This window comes from Rhinopithecus roxellana, chromosome 18, assembly GCF_007565055.1.
Source record: "Rhinopithecus roxellana isolate Shanxi Qingling chromosome 18, ASM756505v1, whole genome shotgun sequence".
Lineage (NCBI taxonomy): Eukaryota > Metazoa > Chordata > Mammalia > Primates > Cercopithecidae > Rhinopithecus > Rhinopithecus roxellana.
In genome coordinates, this window is record NC_044566.1 from 92986084 (window position 1) to 93004027 (window position 17944).

Consider the following 17944-nt stretch of genomic DNA (forward strand, 5'->3'; position numbering starts at 1 on the left):
CCTTGGTGTGATCACAGCTCACTGCAGCCTTGACCTCCTGGGCTCAAGTGATCCTCCCTCCTCAGCCTCCAAAGTACCTAGAACTACAGGCACATGCCACCATGGCCAGCTAATTTTTATTTTATTTTGTAGAGATGGGGGGGTGGGTATCACTATGATGACTAAGCTGGTCTCAAACTCCTGAGCTCAAGTAATCCTCCCACTTTGGCCTCCCAAAGGGTTGGGATTGCAGGCATGAGCTACCACACCCGACCTCATCAATCTTTTATTCCTTAGCCTCTCTGCACCTGGAACGCAGTTAGGGACTATGTTTTAATTTTTTTCTCTCCTCTGTACATGCCATAGTACCTGGAACTTAGAAAATGCTCCACAAACACTTTTTGAGTAAAGAGCTAGATCTCTAGACAAGTGAATGAATGAATGCTAACTACTTCTTGAAATTTCTTTCCTAGGTTTGGTAACACTACACTACATTGGCTCCTCTCAAACCATACCTCTAACTCCTCTTGTCTCTTCTTCCTTCTTCCAAATCCTAATTTAGGGTTGTAAGATGAAGCATTTATTCAATTAAATATTAACTGCCTCACTATATCCTTCAGGGTTCACAGATTCTAACTCTAACTTTAGCCTCATACCCCCGGCTGTAAAGCCAGCCACTGATACCCTCCGTCTTCCCAGCACCTCAGCATGGCTCCTGTGGGCGTCTAACTCCAGATACCTACAATGAAACACCATGTTTCCAGCCCCACAAAAAGATGTTTCTTCCCAAATTCCTTTTTCATCCTGGTTCTCCCACCTACATTTTCTAAAGTTTGGAATCATTTAAACAAATCCTTTTCCCTGACTCTTCATCAAAAATGTCACCATCTTTTCCTCTTATTTAGAAAAGGACTAGAGCAGTTTTTACCTCTGTTCTGAACCTCTCAGGAACAGAATAAAATCCAAATGGCAGATGTATAAATACATAAATGTCTATAAACATTTTTTTACACCAGAAACTAGTTTCTGTAATAATCTCAGAAATTTGTTTTCCCAAATGATTTGTTAGAAATTTATCAGCATGTTGGAAAGATTAACCTCCAGGCAATTCTAAAGCATTCAGATAAGCCTAAATATTCTTTTCCATATTTACTGATTACAAAAGAAAATAATGGATTTCAAGTAACATAGGGCTTAAACATTCAAATTTCATGAACGCATCACACAATGAGACCATGATGCAAATGAGACAATTTGTAACTAGAAAAGCAAGCCGATGTGGGTGGATTGCTTGAGTTCAGGAGTTTGAGACCAGCCTGGGCAACACAGCAAAACCCCATCTCTACAAAAAATTAAAATTAAAATTAAAAAATAGCCAGGTGTGGTCGTAGGTGCCTGTGGTCCCACCCACTTGGGAGGCTGAGATGGGAGGATGGCTTGAGCCCAGGAGGCAGAGGCTGTAGTAGGCCAAGATCATGCCACTGCACTCCAGCCTGGTCAACAGCGCCAGACCCCGTCCGAAAAAAAAAAGGAAGAAAGAAAAGAAAGCCTTTGGAATTATATTACCTAAGGTTCAAATTCTACTTCAGCCAATTGTGCTTTTAAGCAACTACTTAACTGCCCTGAGCTGTGTTTCCTCTACTATAAAATTGGGATTTTTTACCTAGTTGGTACAAGGATAAAAGATATTATATGAAAAAATCACAGAGTCGGGCTTGGTGGCTCATGCCTGTAATTCCCAGCACTTTGGGAGGCCAAAGCAGGCAGATCACGAGGTCAAAAGATCGAGGTGGCCAACATGGTGAAACCCCCTCTCTACTAAAATACAAAAAAAAATTAGCCGGGGGTGGTGGCGCACGCCTGTAGTCCCAGCTACTTGGGAGGCTGAGGCAAGGGAATCGCTTTAACCCAGGAGGTGGAGGTTGCAGTGAGCCGAGATCGCGCCACTGCACTCCAGCCTGGCAACAGAGCGAGACTCCATCTCAGAAAAAAAGAAAAGCAAAGGAAAATCACACAAGGCATATAAGAGTTCAATAAAAACTATAGCAATTACCATAAAACCAACATCCTAGAGCCACTGAAAACATTAACGCAGAAGAAAAAACTAGGCATTGAAATAGAATGTGTTTAAAAAGCTGATACACAAAACAAATAAGACTAAAAGGTGAACTCCACACATACCCTAAAAATAAATAAACTCTGTCAACTGGCTAAAAGAATGGTCAGAATTCTCTAGATTAGAACCTAGAGTTAGCTGGCTGCTTTCCAACCAACCAAAAGGTTTGCAGAGGTGGAGGGAGGGATGGGAGGGGTTAAAATCTTCAAAAGATTCAGCTTCAAACAGACTCAGTAGAGCATATTTCAAGTTCATAGAAGAGAAGCACAGAGAGAAGCTAAGCAGCAGCTCAAGTTCCCCTAGAGTGATAGTGAACTTCAGAGATGCTTCCCATCCCAAGGAGGAATTCTTTACTGACACAAACATAATGCTACTCTATTGTTACACATTCAGCACCTATTGTGTCAAACATTGTACTAAGAACACAGAAATAGACAAGATGCAGTCTCTGCCAACACATTAAAAGGAAAAAACCAGGTAAGAAACATCAAAGCTTATGTATTACACAGTGAGTGTATAACAACTGTACAACAGTAAGTACAGTAACAGCCTTCCTCTCAGCCTCTCCAATCTAAAATGTCAGTGTCATCCCTCCCACCTCCAACATCAATGTCTTCCCACCTGCTCTAAGACAAACACCAAACCTCATAATATGATCTATAAGAGACAGCATGGTCTGACTCCTGCCAACTTCTCCAGCACCATCTACTCTCTGCATCAGAGCCTCTGTAGGCTTTTTTCAGTTCTTCTAACCTGTCATTCCCTCTGGCCGCAGGACCTTTGCACACACTGTTCTCTTACATATAACATTCATCTCCTCTGTTTGTTAGAGAAGGTCACTTCATCCTTCAAAACTTGTCTCAATTTTCAATTCCAAAGGAAAACACTCCCTTACTGTAAGTAGTATAGTATGATTAAGAGCACAGGTTCTGGACTTCTAAATCCTGTTTGCCACTTATTGGCACTATAGCTTCGAGTGAGCCACATTAACACTTAGTGCTTCACTTTCATCTTCTGTAAATGGGGGACATACGACTGTTGTGAGATTGAATAAATTAGTTTAAGCAAAGCAACAGAACAGTATCTAGGACACAGAACTCAAAATCTTGGCTTGGTCAAATCCCTCTATTTTATTTTCTTATAGCACCAGGGCATCTCCCCTAATACCATTGTACACTTATTACACTCTCCCTACTAGAGTAAAATTTCTAAGAAAGCAGAAACCATATTCATTCCCCAGAAGTGGAAGACAGGAGATATTCAGTAAACATTTGTTGAAAAAATAGCTACAAGGACAAAGCTGACGCCCAAGAGACCTGTCCAGTATACAAAGCCTCATATACCTGACTCCAAAGCCCACACTTTCTACCATATTAAGTAAGCTGCCTCCTACGTAAATACCTAAGTCTTACAGCTGCAATTGAAGTGGCCAACAAAAACGAACAGAATGATAAAGATTAAAGAACACTAAACTGCATGGGAACACAGAGATCAGTGAAAGCCCGCACGCTGAATACAAAACAAACATAGGCGCCACTCACTTCCATGTCAATAAGCTCCAGCTCTCATACTGCCCACCCGGGGCTCGGTTTCCTCCTCTTTAAAGAGTAGGATGGGGCCGCGCGCGGTGGCTCAAGCCTGTAATCCCAGCACTTTGGGAGGCCGAGACGGGCGGATCACCAGGTCAGGAGATCGAGACCATCCTGGCTAACACGGTGAAACCCCGTCTCTACTAAAAAATACAAAAAAAAAAAACTAGCCGGGCGAGGTGGCGGGCGCCTGTAGTCCCAGCTACTCGGGAGGCTGAGGCAGGAGAATGGCGTAAACCCGGGAAGCGGAGCTTGCAGTGAGCTGAGAGCCGGCCACTGCACTCCAGCCTGGGCCACAGAGCGAGACTCCGTCTCAAAAAAAAAAAAAAAAAAGAGTAAGATGGGGCAGGTTCGTCTCTAAAGTGTCTTCAAAGTCTCAACTTCAATGACTATAAATCAAGTTATGTGGGCCGGGCGCGGTGGCTCAAGCCTGTAATCCCAGCACTTTGGGAGGCCGAGATGGGCGGATCACGAGGTCAGGAGATCGAGACCATCCTGGCTAACACGTTGAAACCCCGTCTCTACTAAAAAAAAAAAAAATACAAAAAACTAGCCGGGCGACGTGGCGGGCGCCTGTAGTGCCAGCTACTCGGGAGGCTGAGGCAGGAGAATGGCGTAAACCCGGGAGGCGGAGCTTGCAGTGAGCTGAGAGCCGGCCACTGCACTCCAGCCTGGGCGACAGAGCCAGACTCCGTCTCAAAAAAACAAAAAACAAACAAACAAAAAATCAAGTTATGTGGCAATGTTTTAATAATTATTTTTTAAAAGTAAGTTTGACAAGCACACTGAACCAGCTAACAGATGGTTTTCAGGGGACCTTCGTTGCAAAGAATGTGTTCAGGTGCCTCAACAAACCTTATAAAGTAGGTTAAGTGGTCTGTGCCCCAGAATTAACGACAGACTTGATGTTGACGGGAGAAAGAGTTCAGAAGCACACACAAGCACTCCAACCTGTGAGTCAATCTGCCATCATGACAGCCTAGGTATACAGAACAGTCATGAAATGTGTTTAGAACAGTACCAAAATCAGGCTCACCACTACATCGAAAAGGAAAGTAAGTTCACGAGATGCATTTGGTACACAGTAGACTGGGGTGTCATACAATTAAAACAGGCTTTCAAATGCAACGTAAAATCTATTAGCAGTCCTAATATGGTGCAGTACTTCAAAAGATAAGATCAACTCACAACCTTAACTCTACCTGAACAACAGTTGACAGTGTCCCTTCAAAAATGCTGGAAAGAGGTCAGAGAACACGGAAACTATAACGACACCTAAAAACACACCCTGGAAAGCTTAAGACAAAGCCACTGCCGCGGGGCCCTGGAAGCGGACCTCGGGCAAGGCAGAAATATGCCTCCCCAAGGCCATCAGCCGCCTCGGAGGGCGTGCGGGCACCCAACTGCCTCTGCCCTAGGCCTCTCTGCTCCGCAGGATCCCCGAGAGGAACAGCTGCAACGAGGGATGCCTCCTGAGCCCGCTGCCACGCGAACTGCGGGTGGGAGGAGAGCGAGGGGTGCAGCTGAGGCGGAACCGGGACGCTGGGGCAGCCGGACCCAGCCAGCGCTCTCCCGGCGCCACCCACCCAGAGGCGGCACGGCTGGAAGCCCGGTGAAGCCCGGACCCGCGAAGGCCCCGTCGCTCCTCACCTTCAGGGTCCGCAGCGCCGAGCTCAACATCAGCTGCTGCGGCGGCCACCGCCCACGCCGTCCGGCAGCGACCAGCGCTGCTGTCCCGACCCAGAGCCCCGCCATTGTTGTCCCCGCAGATCGCCCCTCCGTTGACCTCTCACCAGCCGGAGAGAGGCGGAGAAGAGGAGCGCCTGGGCTTCGACAAATCACGAGCCAGAAATCCGATGCCCCACCCCCTAACTTGAGGGAAGGGGAGCGTGAGTGGTCGGCCAGATCCGCCGGATCCGGCAGACTGGAGACGCGCTAGGACCCGGAAGGCTAGTGGGCTGGCGGCGTGTCAGGTCCCTGGCTGAGCTGGGGGCCACTGGCCAGAGCCGACCCCAGGAGTGAGAGAGGCAGGGACACGCGTGAGTTCCGGCGACCTGCAGCGGGCAAACCCCGTACCTTCCCAGCATCGGCTCAGCAACTCACGTGCATCCAGGCCGGTTAATGTCAGTGAGTCACCTCCTCGCCCTGGCCACCCTGGAGTCCTGAGAATCCGAAGTTCCAGACAAATGCCCAAACTACATTCCTGCCTGTTTGAAAGCGTAAATTGCAAAGCACAAATCCAGGTAAAGTTTTGAACGACTGGGATAACACATGAAAAGTTCTAGGTCTGGAAATCAGAGATCCGAGCTCAAGTCCTACCTCTGCCACTTAATATCTGCGCGTGAAAGAAATTAGCCACAACTAGAGTCAGTCTTTGTTGCTTGCAATCAGAAACCCTTGTTAGTACAACTACTGGCCAGGCGCGGTGACTTACGCCTGTAATCCCAGCACCTTGGGAGGCCGAGGCGGGAGGATAACCTGAGGTCAGGAGTTGGAGACCAGCCCGGCCAACGTGCTGAAACCCCGTCTCTACTAAAAATACAAAAACTAGCTGGGCGTGGTGGCGCACTCCTGTAATCCCAGTTACTCGAGAGGAGGCTGAGACATGAGAATTGCTTGAACCCGGGAGGTGGAGGTTGCAGTGAGCCGAATCATGCCACCACACTCCAGCCTGGGTGACAAAGCAAACTCCGTTTCGAGAAATAAAATAAAAATTAGTACAACTATTAAGGGCCGGGCCTTGTGCAAGAGCCTCAGATTCCCTCTTACTTTAGACTTTACAAGAATCTTAATGGAGTATATATTATTTCCATTTGGAGAAACTGAAGCTGTAGCAGGGTAAAGTCACTCAGCGAGTAAAAGGTCAAACTAGGGTTTGAACCCAAATCTGGCTGCCTTGAGGGACTGGGCTCGTGTTTTGCTATATTAGGGAAATTTTAAAATATATACAAAAGAGCAAATAGTACTATGATCACCCAGATACCCATTACACCGCACCAACGAATCAACATTTTGTCAATCTTGTTTCATCTATTCCGCTTTATATTTTTTGCAGGAATATTTAAAAGCAAATCTAAGACATCAGACCATCTCACCTATAAACACATCAGTATTAGGGGTTCTGCTCTTAACTACTTTGCATCTCCTGCAGAGTCGCCTTGAGAGAGTTACAAAGCTAGGAATGACCTAGAGTACGCTACAGCATGGTAAATGCCAAAAGAGAGATAAATAAAATGGGGATATCAGAAAGGTGACATTTAGTGGAATTTTAAAATGTAAGTATGGACTTTTGTGACAAAATGAAAAGGATTATCAATTTCACAGGACTTCTCTCTTATGTACCTCAGTCTTCATTCATTTTCTTCCTGGGAAACCTGCTTTTCTTTTTTCTTTTTTTGTTTTTTTCTTTTCCCCATGTTTTACCCTTTGAGTTAGTTTTCCTTAGGCCCTATTTGTTTTCCATATAGGAGTTCTTTTTATGAAAGGCACTTGTAGCAGAAACTGCTTCTCATACTATCCATTCTCCATGCATTACTTTAATAAGAGTGCTCCTGAGATCTAGCTGGGTACATGGCCACCCAGCGAAAGGCTGCAATAGCCAGCCTCCCTTACAACAAGGGGTAGCGCCATGACTAAGGTCTGGAATGTACGGATTCTTCCCTCCATGCCTTCTTCTTTCTTACCTAAATAAAGATCTACATTTCCCAACTCCCACTGCAGCAAGGGTGCTTACCAAGATTTGGTTACTAAGTTTTGGCCAATAGGACATAAGGACAAGTGACATAGACAACTTTTGCGTTATGCCTTTAAAGGGAAAGGCATGCCTTCCACTTTCCCTTCTCCTCTTTCCAGTTTGCCAGAATGTGGACACAACAGTGGAGGTAAAGTTGTCATCTCAGATGATAAGAAGGAAGTTAGGTGATCCAGAAGGCAAAACAATATACCAGGAGCCTTGAGGTGCCTGATTCTGTGGAGCTGCCATGTCAACCCTGGAACGCTTTGTTCCAATTTTTATGCAAGCAAGTAAAATACTGTATCTTGTTAAGTTACTGCATTGTGTGTGTTTGTTTTGCCTTTGTTACAGCAGCTACATGTGTATCCTAAATGATAGAGCACTGATATTTATCTTTGCCTTTTCCATTTAAAGTTATAGATTGTGGGCCAGGCACGGTGGCTCACGCCTGTAATCCCAGCACTTTGGGAAGCCAAGGCGGGCGGATCACGAGGTCAGGAGATCAAGACCATCCTGGCTAACATGGTGAAACCCCGTCTCTGCTAAAAATACAAAAAAAAATTAGCCAAGCGTGGTGGCCAGTGCCTGTAGTCCCAGCTCCTCAAGAGGCTGAGGCAGAATGGTGTGAACCCGGGAGGCAGAGCTTGCAGTGAGCCAAGATCACGCCACTGCACTCCAGCCCGGGCGACAGCGAAACTCCGTCTCAAAAGAGATAAATAAATAAATAATTTTTTAAATTCAAAAATAAAAATAAAGTTATAGATTGTGACTGGGCGCAGTGGCTCATGCCTGTAATCCCAACAGTTTGGGAGGCCAAGGCAGGCCTCTCAAACCTAAGCATATAAGTATGTGACAAGAATTCCTTCTCAAAGAATTCAACAGTGGAAGACATCCAGGGCAGTGACTAGCAAACTTTCTCTAAAGGGACATATTTTCAGGCTTGGAGCACCACAGACATCTGTTGCGTGTTTGTTCTTTAGCAACTCTTTAATCATGTAAAAAAAAAAAAAAAGAAAATTGTAGTTTTGCAGGCCTTATAAAAACAGAGGACTGACCAGATTTGCCCAAGGGTTACTCTGCTCTGGAGTAACACTACGCTAAGTGTGATCCCGGAAACAGTGCCAATCTGCCAACTCTCTGTGATGATTCTGTGATTAAATAAGAACATCTATCTTCTGACTATTTCTTAGGGCTATAATAAGAGAAATGCTACTCTCATTTTCTGTAGTTATTCCAGCAGGGACCAATAACTGACACTTTGAGGTTTGCTACTGGCCTGCAGAAACAGTTTGCATCATGCTGCCAGTCAAAGACATGTGTCGTGTTTTATGGGCATCCACCATCATCTGAAAACCTTTCTCATGTTGGGAAATTTCCCATGTGATGAGTTCTTCCAGAGACACGGCCAGAAACTTGCTTTGTCCTCCTTACTTGGAGTTTGGGTGCAGGCAGCGGACCTAGCTGCACTCATAGCTGTGTCTGAAAGAAGAGCAGTGTGGTGAAGCAGTTGCTACACAGAGTCCGTTTCCTAGTGAGGGCAGCAGTGGAGGCTTCCAGCTGTTAGGAGCACCAGTGACAGAGCTTCTGGCATCAAGTACCCACTGCAGTGTCCATGCCAAGCCCTGAAGACCGTGAGGTCTTTGCTGTGGACTTGGAGGAGCAATGGGGTATTTTTTCCTGGCTGTGTAACTTACAGATTGATTCTTAGGCCCTTTGAAGATCTTGTGCATTAATGTTCTTAATTTATTTATTTTTGAGACAGGGTCTTGCTCTGTCACCCATGCTGGAGTGCAGTGGCACGATCTCAGCTCACCGTACCCTCAACCTTCCTGACTCACGTGATCCTCCCACTTCAGCCCCCCAAGTAGCTGGGACTACAGGCATGCACCAACACACCTAATTTTTGTAATTTTTGTAGAGACAGACTTTGCCATATTGGCCAGTCTGGTCTTGAACTCCTGGACTCAAGCAATCCACTGGCTCAGCCTCCCAAAGTACTGGCATTACAGGCACGAGCCACCATATCCAGCCAAGTGAATTTTTTTTTTTTTTTTTTGAGGCGGAGTCTCGCTCTGTGGCCTGGACTGGAGTGCAGTGGCCAGATCTCAGCTCACTGCAAGCTCCGCCTCCCGGGTTTATGCCGTTCTCCTGCCTCAGCCTCCCGAGTAGCTGGGACTACAGGCGCCCGCCACCTCGCCCGGCTAGTTTTTGTATTTTTAGTAGAGACGGGGTTTCACCGTGTTAGCCAGGATGGTCTCGATCTTCTGACCTCGTGATCTGCCCATCTCGGCCTCCCAAAGTGCTGGGATTACAGGCTTGAGCCACCGCGCCCGGCCTCAAGTGAATGTTCTTTAATAAATTCCATTCATATTGGCCGGGCAGGGTGGCTCACACCTGTAATCCCAGCACTTTGGGAGGCCAAGACTGGTGGATCATGAGGTCAGGAGATCGAGACCATCCTGGCTAACATAGTGAAACCCCATCTCTACTAAAATACAAAAAAAAAATTAGCCGGGCATGGTGGCGGGCGCCTGTAGTCCCAGCTACTCGGGAGGCTGAGGCAGGAGAATGGCATGAACCCAGGAGGCGGAGCTTGTAGTGAGCCGAGATCACCCAACTGTACTCCAGCCTGGGCAACAGAGCGAGACTCCATCTCAAAAAAAAAAAAAAAAAAAAAACAGGCCGGGCATGGTGGCTCATGCCTGTAATCCCAGCACTTTGGGAGGTCGAGGTGGGCGGATCACAAGGTCAGAAGATCGAGACCACGGTGAAACCCCGTCTCTACTAAAAATACAAAAAATTAGCCGGGCGCGGTTGTGGGCGCCTGTAGTCCCAGCTACTCGGGAGGCTGAGGCAGGAGAATGGCGAGAATCCGGGAGGCAGAGCTTGCAGTGAGCCGAGATCGCGCCACTGCACTCCAGCCTGGGCGACAGAGCGAGACTCCGTCCCAAAAAAAAAAAAAAAATTAAAAAAAAAATAAATTACATTCGTATTTAAACTAGCTAGATTCCTCTTGTTGCTGATACATATGCCTACAAATGAATGATATTAGCTTGCTACCCTAAATTATAAATGGTAAACATATATTATTACAAATGACCAGAGAGCTCTCTTCATTCAATAATAATTTATTAGGCCGGGGGCAGTGGCTCACACCTGTAATCCCAGCATTTGGGAGGCGGAGGCGGGTGGATCACCTGAGGTCAGGAGTTCGAGACCAGCCTGACCAACATGGAGAAATCCCATCTCTACTAAAAATACAAAATTAGCAGGGCATGGTGGCGCATGCCTGTAATCCCAGCTACTCAGGAGGGTGAGGCAGGAGAATCACTTCAACTCAGGAGGCACAGGTTGTGGTGACCTGAGATCGCACGTTGCACTCCAGCCTGGGCAACAAAAGCAAAACTCCAGTCTCAAAAGAAAAAAAAAAGAATTTATTGAGTTATTTTGTTGCAGTTAGTGTGACAGAAATACAAAAGTTTGGTCCCTTTTCTCCAAGAGTTTAAAATGTATCCTAAGAGTCCGAAGTAGCATCCTGAAAACAAATGATAAGCATTAAGTTGTGCACCACTCTACGCAAGCCCACTTCTAAACAGCCCATGGAACGCCTACCATGCCCATAACTTTTTCTCAGTATAGCAGCCACAGGAGATGCCTTAAGCTTTAAGTAGCCATTCTTTGTGTCAAGTAACATTCTCATTCTGGCAACAATTTATTGGCCCGAGAATTTGAACCCAACAATCATGGGGAACAATCTTGGGGAAATTCTTGAATATGATTGAGTCCCCTGGCATCTCTGTGTAACATTTCTTCTCACAGGAACAAGTCAGTAGTAGTTTATGAACACTGATCTTAAGCAAAATATGCCAAGATTCCCCTAACTTATATCTGCATTGAGAGAACAAGTAACATTTGTAAATACTGTTATTTAGGAACGTTTATCGTTAATCTACACTTATTAGAAAGAGTAAGCAAGCAAAAGGATAAACTTGATTGTTTGTATCCTAAAAGATTAAAAGAGCTACAAATAATGTATTTCTGGCTCAGATGAAAAGGAGGAGTAGGCTGGGCATGGTGGCTCACACCTGTAATCCCAGCACTTTGGAAGTCCAAGGCAGGCAGATCACCTGAGGTCAGGAGTTTGAGAGCAGCCTGGCCAACATGGTGAAAACCCATCTCTACTGAAAATACAAAGATTAGCCAGGTATAGTGACACATGCCTATAATCCCAGCTACTGAGGAGTCTGAGGCACAAGAATCGCCTGAACCTGGGAGCCTGGGAGGCAGAGGTTACAGTGAGCCTAGATCACGCCACTGCACTCCAGCCTTGGTGGCAGAGTGAGACTCTTGTCTCAAAAAAAAGAGCCAGGTGCAGTGGCTTATGCCTGTAATCCCAGCACTTTGGGAGGCCACAGCGGGTGGATCACCTGAAGTCAGGAGTTCAAGACCAGCATGGCCAACATGGTGAAACCCCATTACTACTAAAATACAAAAATTAGCCAGGCATGATGGCAGGTGCCTGTAATCCCAGCTACTCAGGAAGCTGAGACAGGAGAATCGCTTGAACCCGGGAGACGGTGGTTGCAGTGAGCCGTGATCATGCCACTGCACTCCAGGCTGGGCAGCTGAGCGAGACTCAGTCTCAAAAATAAATAAATAAATAAATAAGTAAATGAAGGAGGAGTAGACAAAATACTAATTATTAATGTTTATTGAATGCTTACTCTATTCCAGAAACTGGCCATTCTAAGTGACCTGAATGTATTCTTAATCCTCACAGTTCTGTAAGATGGGTACTATTATTATCTCCTCTTACAGATGAGCTGGTTAAACAATTTGCTGAAGGCAAACAGCTAGTAAGTGACAGGGCAGGGATAATGAACCTAGGCAGTGGGCGTTCAGAGCACATATACTCCACTATGCTAAACCACCTCTCTTCAGGTGGCTGCAATTGCAGCTTTTAATATTTTTTCTCAAAAGAAAAAAAAAAAAAGACTTGAGGTTAGAATGGAAAAGTGTCAGGAATTAATGGACCTCATTGGCAGGTACACAGTTATTACATTATTCTAAGTTTCTCTGTATATTTCAATCACAATATTAACACAATTTAAGTAAAAATAAAAATTACGCTGTTTAGCAGAAACAAAGTAATCAGTATGTACATATGAGTCAGGGAAGACTTTTACAGAATAGGAGACACTTGTGCTGGATCTTAAAAAGTAGTCAAAAGATAGGCCAGGTGAGGTGGTTCACACCTGTAATCCCAGTACTTTGGGAGGTCGAGGTGGGAGGACCCCGTGAGCCCAAAAGTTCTAGACCAGACTTGGTAACAAAAGGAGACCCCTTGTCTCTACAAATAAAAAATTTAGCCAAGGATGATGGTACACACCTGTAGTCCCAGCGACTTGAGAGGCTGAGATGGGAGGATTACTTGAGCCCAGTAGATAGGGACTGCAGTGAACTATGATCACACCACTGCACTCCTGCCCAGGCAACAGAGCGAGACCTTGTTTCAAAGCAAGCAAACAAACAAACAAAAACAAAGATAGATAAATGGACATTCTGGGTGAAAAGAGAATGCCACGTGCCACATAGCAAGACGTGAAGCTAGCCACATGCATTCCCAAGTTACAAATGGTACCACGTGAGTGGAGAAAATATTAGAGACAAGTCTTCAGGAATAGGCAAGGGCCAGGTCCTAAAGAAAGTGAATACTGTTCTAAAGATTTTGGAGTTTTTATCTAAGAGGCCAGAGATTACACTGAGGCAAAACTGGGGCCACATGTGGCACAAAGCTATGTTCAGTGTGTGTGGACGTGTATGTGCAAATTTGAATTAGTTAACTACATATATATCCAAAATATGGCAGCTTTCACATAAAATTTTAAGTTTTCTACTTCTCATGAGAAATCAAAATATTTAACAATACAGGGATACAGTATAATAACTATTTAGATAGCATTTACACTGTATAAGGGCAGCTCACTTTGCCACATCCTGTGCTTTACTCTGATGTAGACACTTGGGGTTTTTGTAGTTTTTTGTTTTTTGTTTTTTTTGAGACTGAGTCTCTCTCTGTTGCCCAGGCTGGAGTGCAGTGGCACCATCTCGACTCACTGCAACCTCCACCTCCCAGGTTCAAGTGATTCTCCTGCCTCAGCCTCTCGAGTAGCTGGGATTATAGGCACGTGCCACCAAGCCCAGCTAATTTTTGTATTTTTAGTACAGACGGAGTTTCACCATGTTGACCAGGCTGGTCTCGAACTCTTGACCTCAGGTGATCTGCCCTCCTCGGCCTCCCAAAGTGCTGGGATTACAAGCATGAGCCACCACGCCATCTGACATTTGTATTTTTTATCCCTGTTCATTCTTTTTGTTTTTTCGGGGGACGAAGTTTCTCTCTTATCACCCAGGCTGGAGTGCAGTGGCGTGATCCCAGCTCACTGCAGCCTCCACCTCCCGGGTTCAAGTGACTCTCCTGCCTCAGCCTCCCAAGTAGCTGGGATTACAGTGCATGGCACCACGCCTGGCTAATTTTTGTATTTTTAGTCAAGATAGGGTTTTGCCATTTTGGCCAGGCTGGTCTTGAACTTCTGACTTCAGAAGATTCATCTGCCTCGGCCTCCCAAAGTGCTGGGATTACAGGCATGAGCCACCACACCTGGCCCTAATTGTGTCATTTCTGTTATATTCATTAGCTAACATCTTGTAAAGAAGAAACTTTTCTTTTTTACTCTCCCATCTGTCTCTGTCTGTCACATGCGCGCACACACACACACACCACTGTGGCCTCGGCGCGTTATTTGCTCAATGAGTAACATTCTTTCCATTATTCAGAATTTCCCAAATCTCAAGTAATATAGAAAGGACAAACAGAATTCTCAGACTCTAGTTGAATTTTCAGAAACGCTTGAACTTCCTTGACCCAAACTATTGCCTTTTCTCTTAATGACAGTGAAGTCAACTCCATAGGTAGCCCATTAACTCTCAAAATCCTGGCCTCAGTGTTCCTCCTCTCTTGGCCTTCCAAAGTGTTGGGATTACAAGCGTGAGCCACAGTGCTTGGCCTAGCCCATTGACTCTCAGCCTATTAACTGATACTCAGTTATCTTATCTGCCTGGGAATGTTGCTCCTATTATACACTCTGTCTTATTATAAGCTGATATAGCCAATATTGCATATGACTGGGGTGATACACTTGGTTTTGTAAAAACTGAGGTAAAATAGGCATAACAAAATTTAGCATTTTAACCATCTTTCAGTGTATGGTCCAGTGGCATTAAGTACATTCACACTGTTGTGCCATTATCACCACTATCCATCCCAAACATTTTTCATCTTGCAAAACTGAAACTCTATCCATTAAACACTAACCCCTCATTTTCCTCCTTCCCCCAGCCTCTTGCAACCACCATCTACTTTCTCTCACTATGAATATGGCTACTCTAGGTACTTCACATAAGTGGAATTGATACACTCCTATCAACAAGTATTTGTTTTATCAAGAAACATGAACACCTTTTCAAAAACATCCTTCAAAACAATCCCAGGCCAGGAACAGTAGCTCACACCTATAATCCCCACACTTTGGGAGACTGAAGCAAGAGAACCACTTGAGGCCAGAAGTTTGAGACCAACCTGAGCAACATAGCAAGACATGATGTGTACAAAAAATTTTTAAAAAACAAAAAATTAGTAGGGCATGGTGACATGCACCTGTAGTCCCAGCAACTGGGGAGGCTGAGATGGGAGGATCACTTGAGGCTGGAAGTTTGAGTACTGTGATCCTGCTACAGTGCTATGATCCTGCTACTGCACTCTGCACTCCAGCATGGGCACCAGAGCAAAACCCCATCTAAAAAAACAAAAACCAAAAACCATTCACAGTTTAAAATGTAGGGGCTTCCTCTGCTGAAGGACACATCAGAAAAAGACTGCCCTTTACCTCAATGGAAAGGACCTTGTAGGCACTAATTAACAAACACCACAGCAATTGAACTCTAGGGTACTGATCCTTGCATCCTTTCTTTCTTCTTTTTAAGACAGGGCCTTTGTCACTCAGGTTGGAGTGCAGCGATGCAATCATAGCTCACTGTAAGCTCAAATGCCCTGGTTCAAATGATCCACCTCAGCCTCCAAGTAGCTGGGACTACAGGCATGTGCCACCACACCCAGCTAATTTTTTTTTTTTTTTTTTTAGAGATGGGGTCTTGCCATGTTGCCCAGGCTGGTCTCAGACACCTGCCCGCAAGTCCTCAAGACATCCTCCCACCTCAGCATCCCAAAGTGCTGGGATTACAGTCATGAGCCACTGCACCCAGCTATATCCCTGTTTCTTGAGGAAGGATAAATTAGCCATTCTTGAATCAGGAAGACATTGCTACCAGAGACCTCAACTGGAGAATTCTGAGGAATCCTCCAGAAGTGGAAAACTGCCAGAAAGGGACAACATCCACTGAAGACCATAGGAACAAGATAATTACTGCATGAAGACAGCCCAAGACCTGAGGACCGTAGAAGATAAGGAGCTGGAGCTATGTGTTTGTCACACTTCAATCTGCATGCAGCCTTTTCATACTTTTTCTAGATATTTTCTTTCATCTTTTTTGGTTTATGGTGTGCTTTGTTGACAGACAGCGTGTTACCTCAACTAGAGTAACTATAAGCAACGATTTCTTAGAGCCAGATAGAACCAGCTTATGAAAATCAATTGTTAAATTGTCAGGAATGTTACCAGATGGTTGTGAAACCACTGGTGGCTTGAAATCAGTCTACAGGGCCGGGCGCGGTGGCTCAAGCCTGTAATCCCAGCACTTTGGGAGGCCGAGACGGGCAGATCACGAGGTCAGGAGATCGAGACCATCCTGGCTAACACAGTGAAACCCCGTCTCTACTAAAAATACAAAAACTAGCCGGGCGAGGTGGCGGGCGCCTGTAGTCCCAGCTACTCGGGAGGCTGAGGCGGGAGAATGGCGCAAAGCCGGGAGGCGGAGCTTGCAGTGAGCTGAGATCCGGCCACTGCACTCCAGCCTGGGCGACAGAGCAAGACTCCGTCTCAAAAAAAAAAAAAAAAAAAAAAAAAAGAAATCAGTCTACAGGAACATGCACACAATGGAAATCAGAAAACAGTTTTATTTGTCCTTACAATGTGTGTCTGGAAAACGTTACTGCCAGTGTTCTATGTTCCAAAGTTATTTGAAGTAATCACTTCCCCTGTGTGATTAGGTTTTATATTCAGGTCTGTTCGTTTGTTTATTTTTGTGTTCAATTGTTTCTGTTTGTGTTTAATTTGATTTTTTCCCATTTGACTTAATTTTGGTTTTTGAATATGTGAGTCATTTACATGATTGAAAAATAAAAACTGTATAAAGATACTCAGAGAGTTCTTGCTCTCACCCCTGTTCCCTATTCCCATCTCACCCATCGTCAGAGGTAGCCATTTCCATTTTCAACAATTTCTTGTTTATTATTTCTTTGAAAAAAATAAATACATATGCATAAATATGTGTGTGCGTTTAGATGTGCCCTAGTTTATTCAATCAATCTCCTATTCATGGGTAGTTGTACTGGTTTTCAAGCCATGCTTATTGCAAATAGCATATCTGTATAAGCATATCTTATTTTGCATTTGCGTATCATATCTGTACATCATAGTTTGCATTTGTAGAGGTGTATTAGCTAGATCTCCAGAAGAGTCACTGATTCAAAGGGTAGATGAACATGTAATTTTGTTAAACATTGCCAGATTTCCTTCCAGGGGAGTTGTGCCGTTTTGCAATCCCACCAGCAATGTATGGAAATACCTGTTTCTCCCTGGGCTTACCAACAGCGTATGTTGTAAGCTTTTGGACTTCTGCCTAAGAACTGTGAGGGATCTGAGATTTTTGCCCTCCTTGCAAGGTGAATGCCTTGCCCTGGTGGGCTTGTGTCAGAGCTGAAGAACACTGAGATTAGGAAACCCCCAGTCTTATAAGGAGCTGCTAAAAAACCTATCTAACCTTTGACCTGGAGGAAAATGTTGTTTTTATTGTCTTGGTCAGGAGAGGAATCTACCCTCTGTCCCTTCAGAATGTTTGCAGCGCAAAAGACATTGAGAACAGAAGCTGTCACAAGACATATAGAAACACCATGAAGGATTGTCTCCCAACACTGCCAATCTGATAAGGGAAGAATAGTATTTGAATATAAGATGTCCGGTACCTCCTGTGAATACCAAAATCCATGAATGCTCAAGTCCCTTGTGTAGAACATGGTAATATTTGCATATAACCTATGCACATACTCCAGTATACTTTAAATAATCTCTAATTACTTATAATACCTAATATAATATAAATGCTATGCAAATAGTTGATATACTCTATTATTTAGGGAATACTGATAAGAAAAATGTCTGTACATATTCAGTACAAACACAATTTTTTTTTTTCAAATACAGTCATGCACCCATAAGGATGTTTTAGTCAACAGCTGACTACATATACAATGGTGGCTGTACCATATAGCCTATGTGTGTAGTAAGCTAT

At 44.7% G+C, this 17944-nt stretch overlaps 1 protein-coding gene across 3 annotated transcripts in view; it reads right to left on the reverse strand.

Annotated features, from left to right (window-relative positions):
• PCCA (propionyl-CoA carboxylase subunit alpha) overlaps positions 1-5539 on the reverse strand; it is a 450132-nt gene extending 444593 nt beyond the window's left edge. For all 3 annotated transcript variants that reach the window (XM_030921949.1, XM_030921950.1, XM_010368513.2), the window contains exon 1: positions 5335-5539. In XM_030921949.1, the coding sequence (XP_030777809.1) occupies positions 5335-5439 (105 nt within the window). In that variant the 5' untranslated portion in view covers positions 5440-5539. The remainder of the gene's footprint in view (positions 1-5334) is intronic.
• Between the last annotated feature and the right edge of the window lie 12405 nt (positions 5540-17944).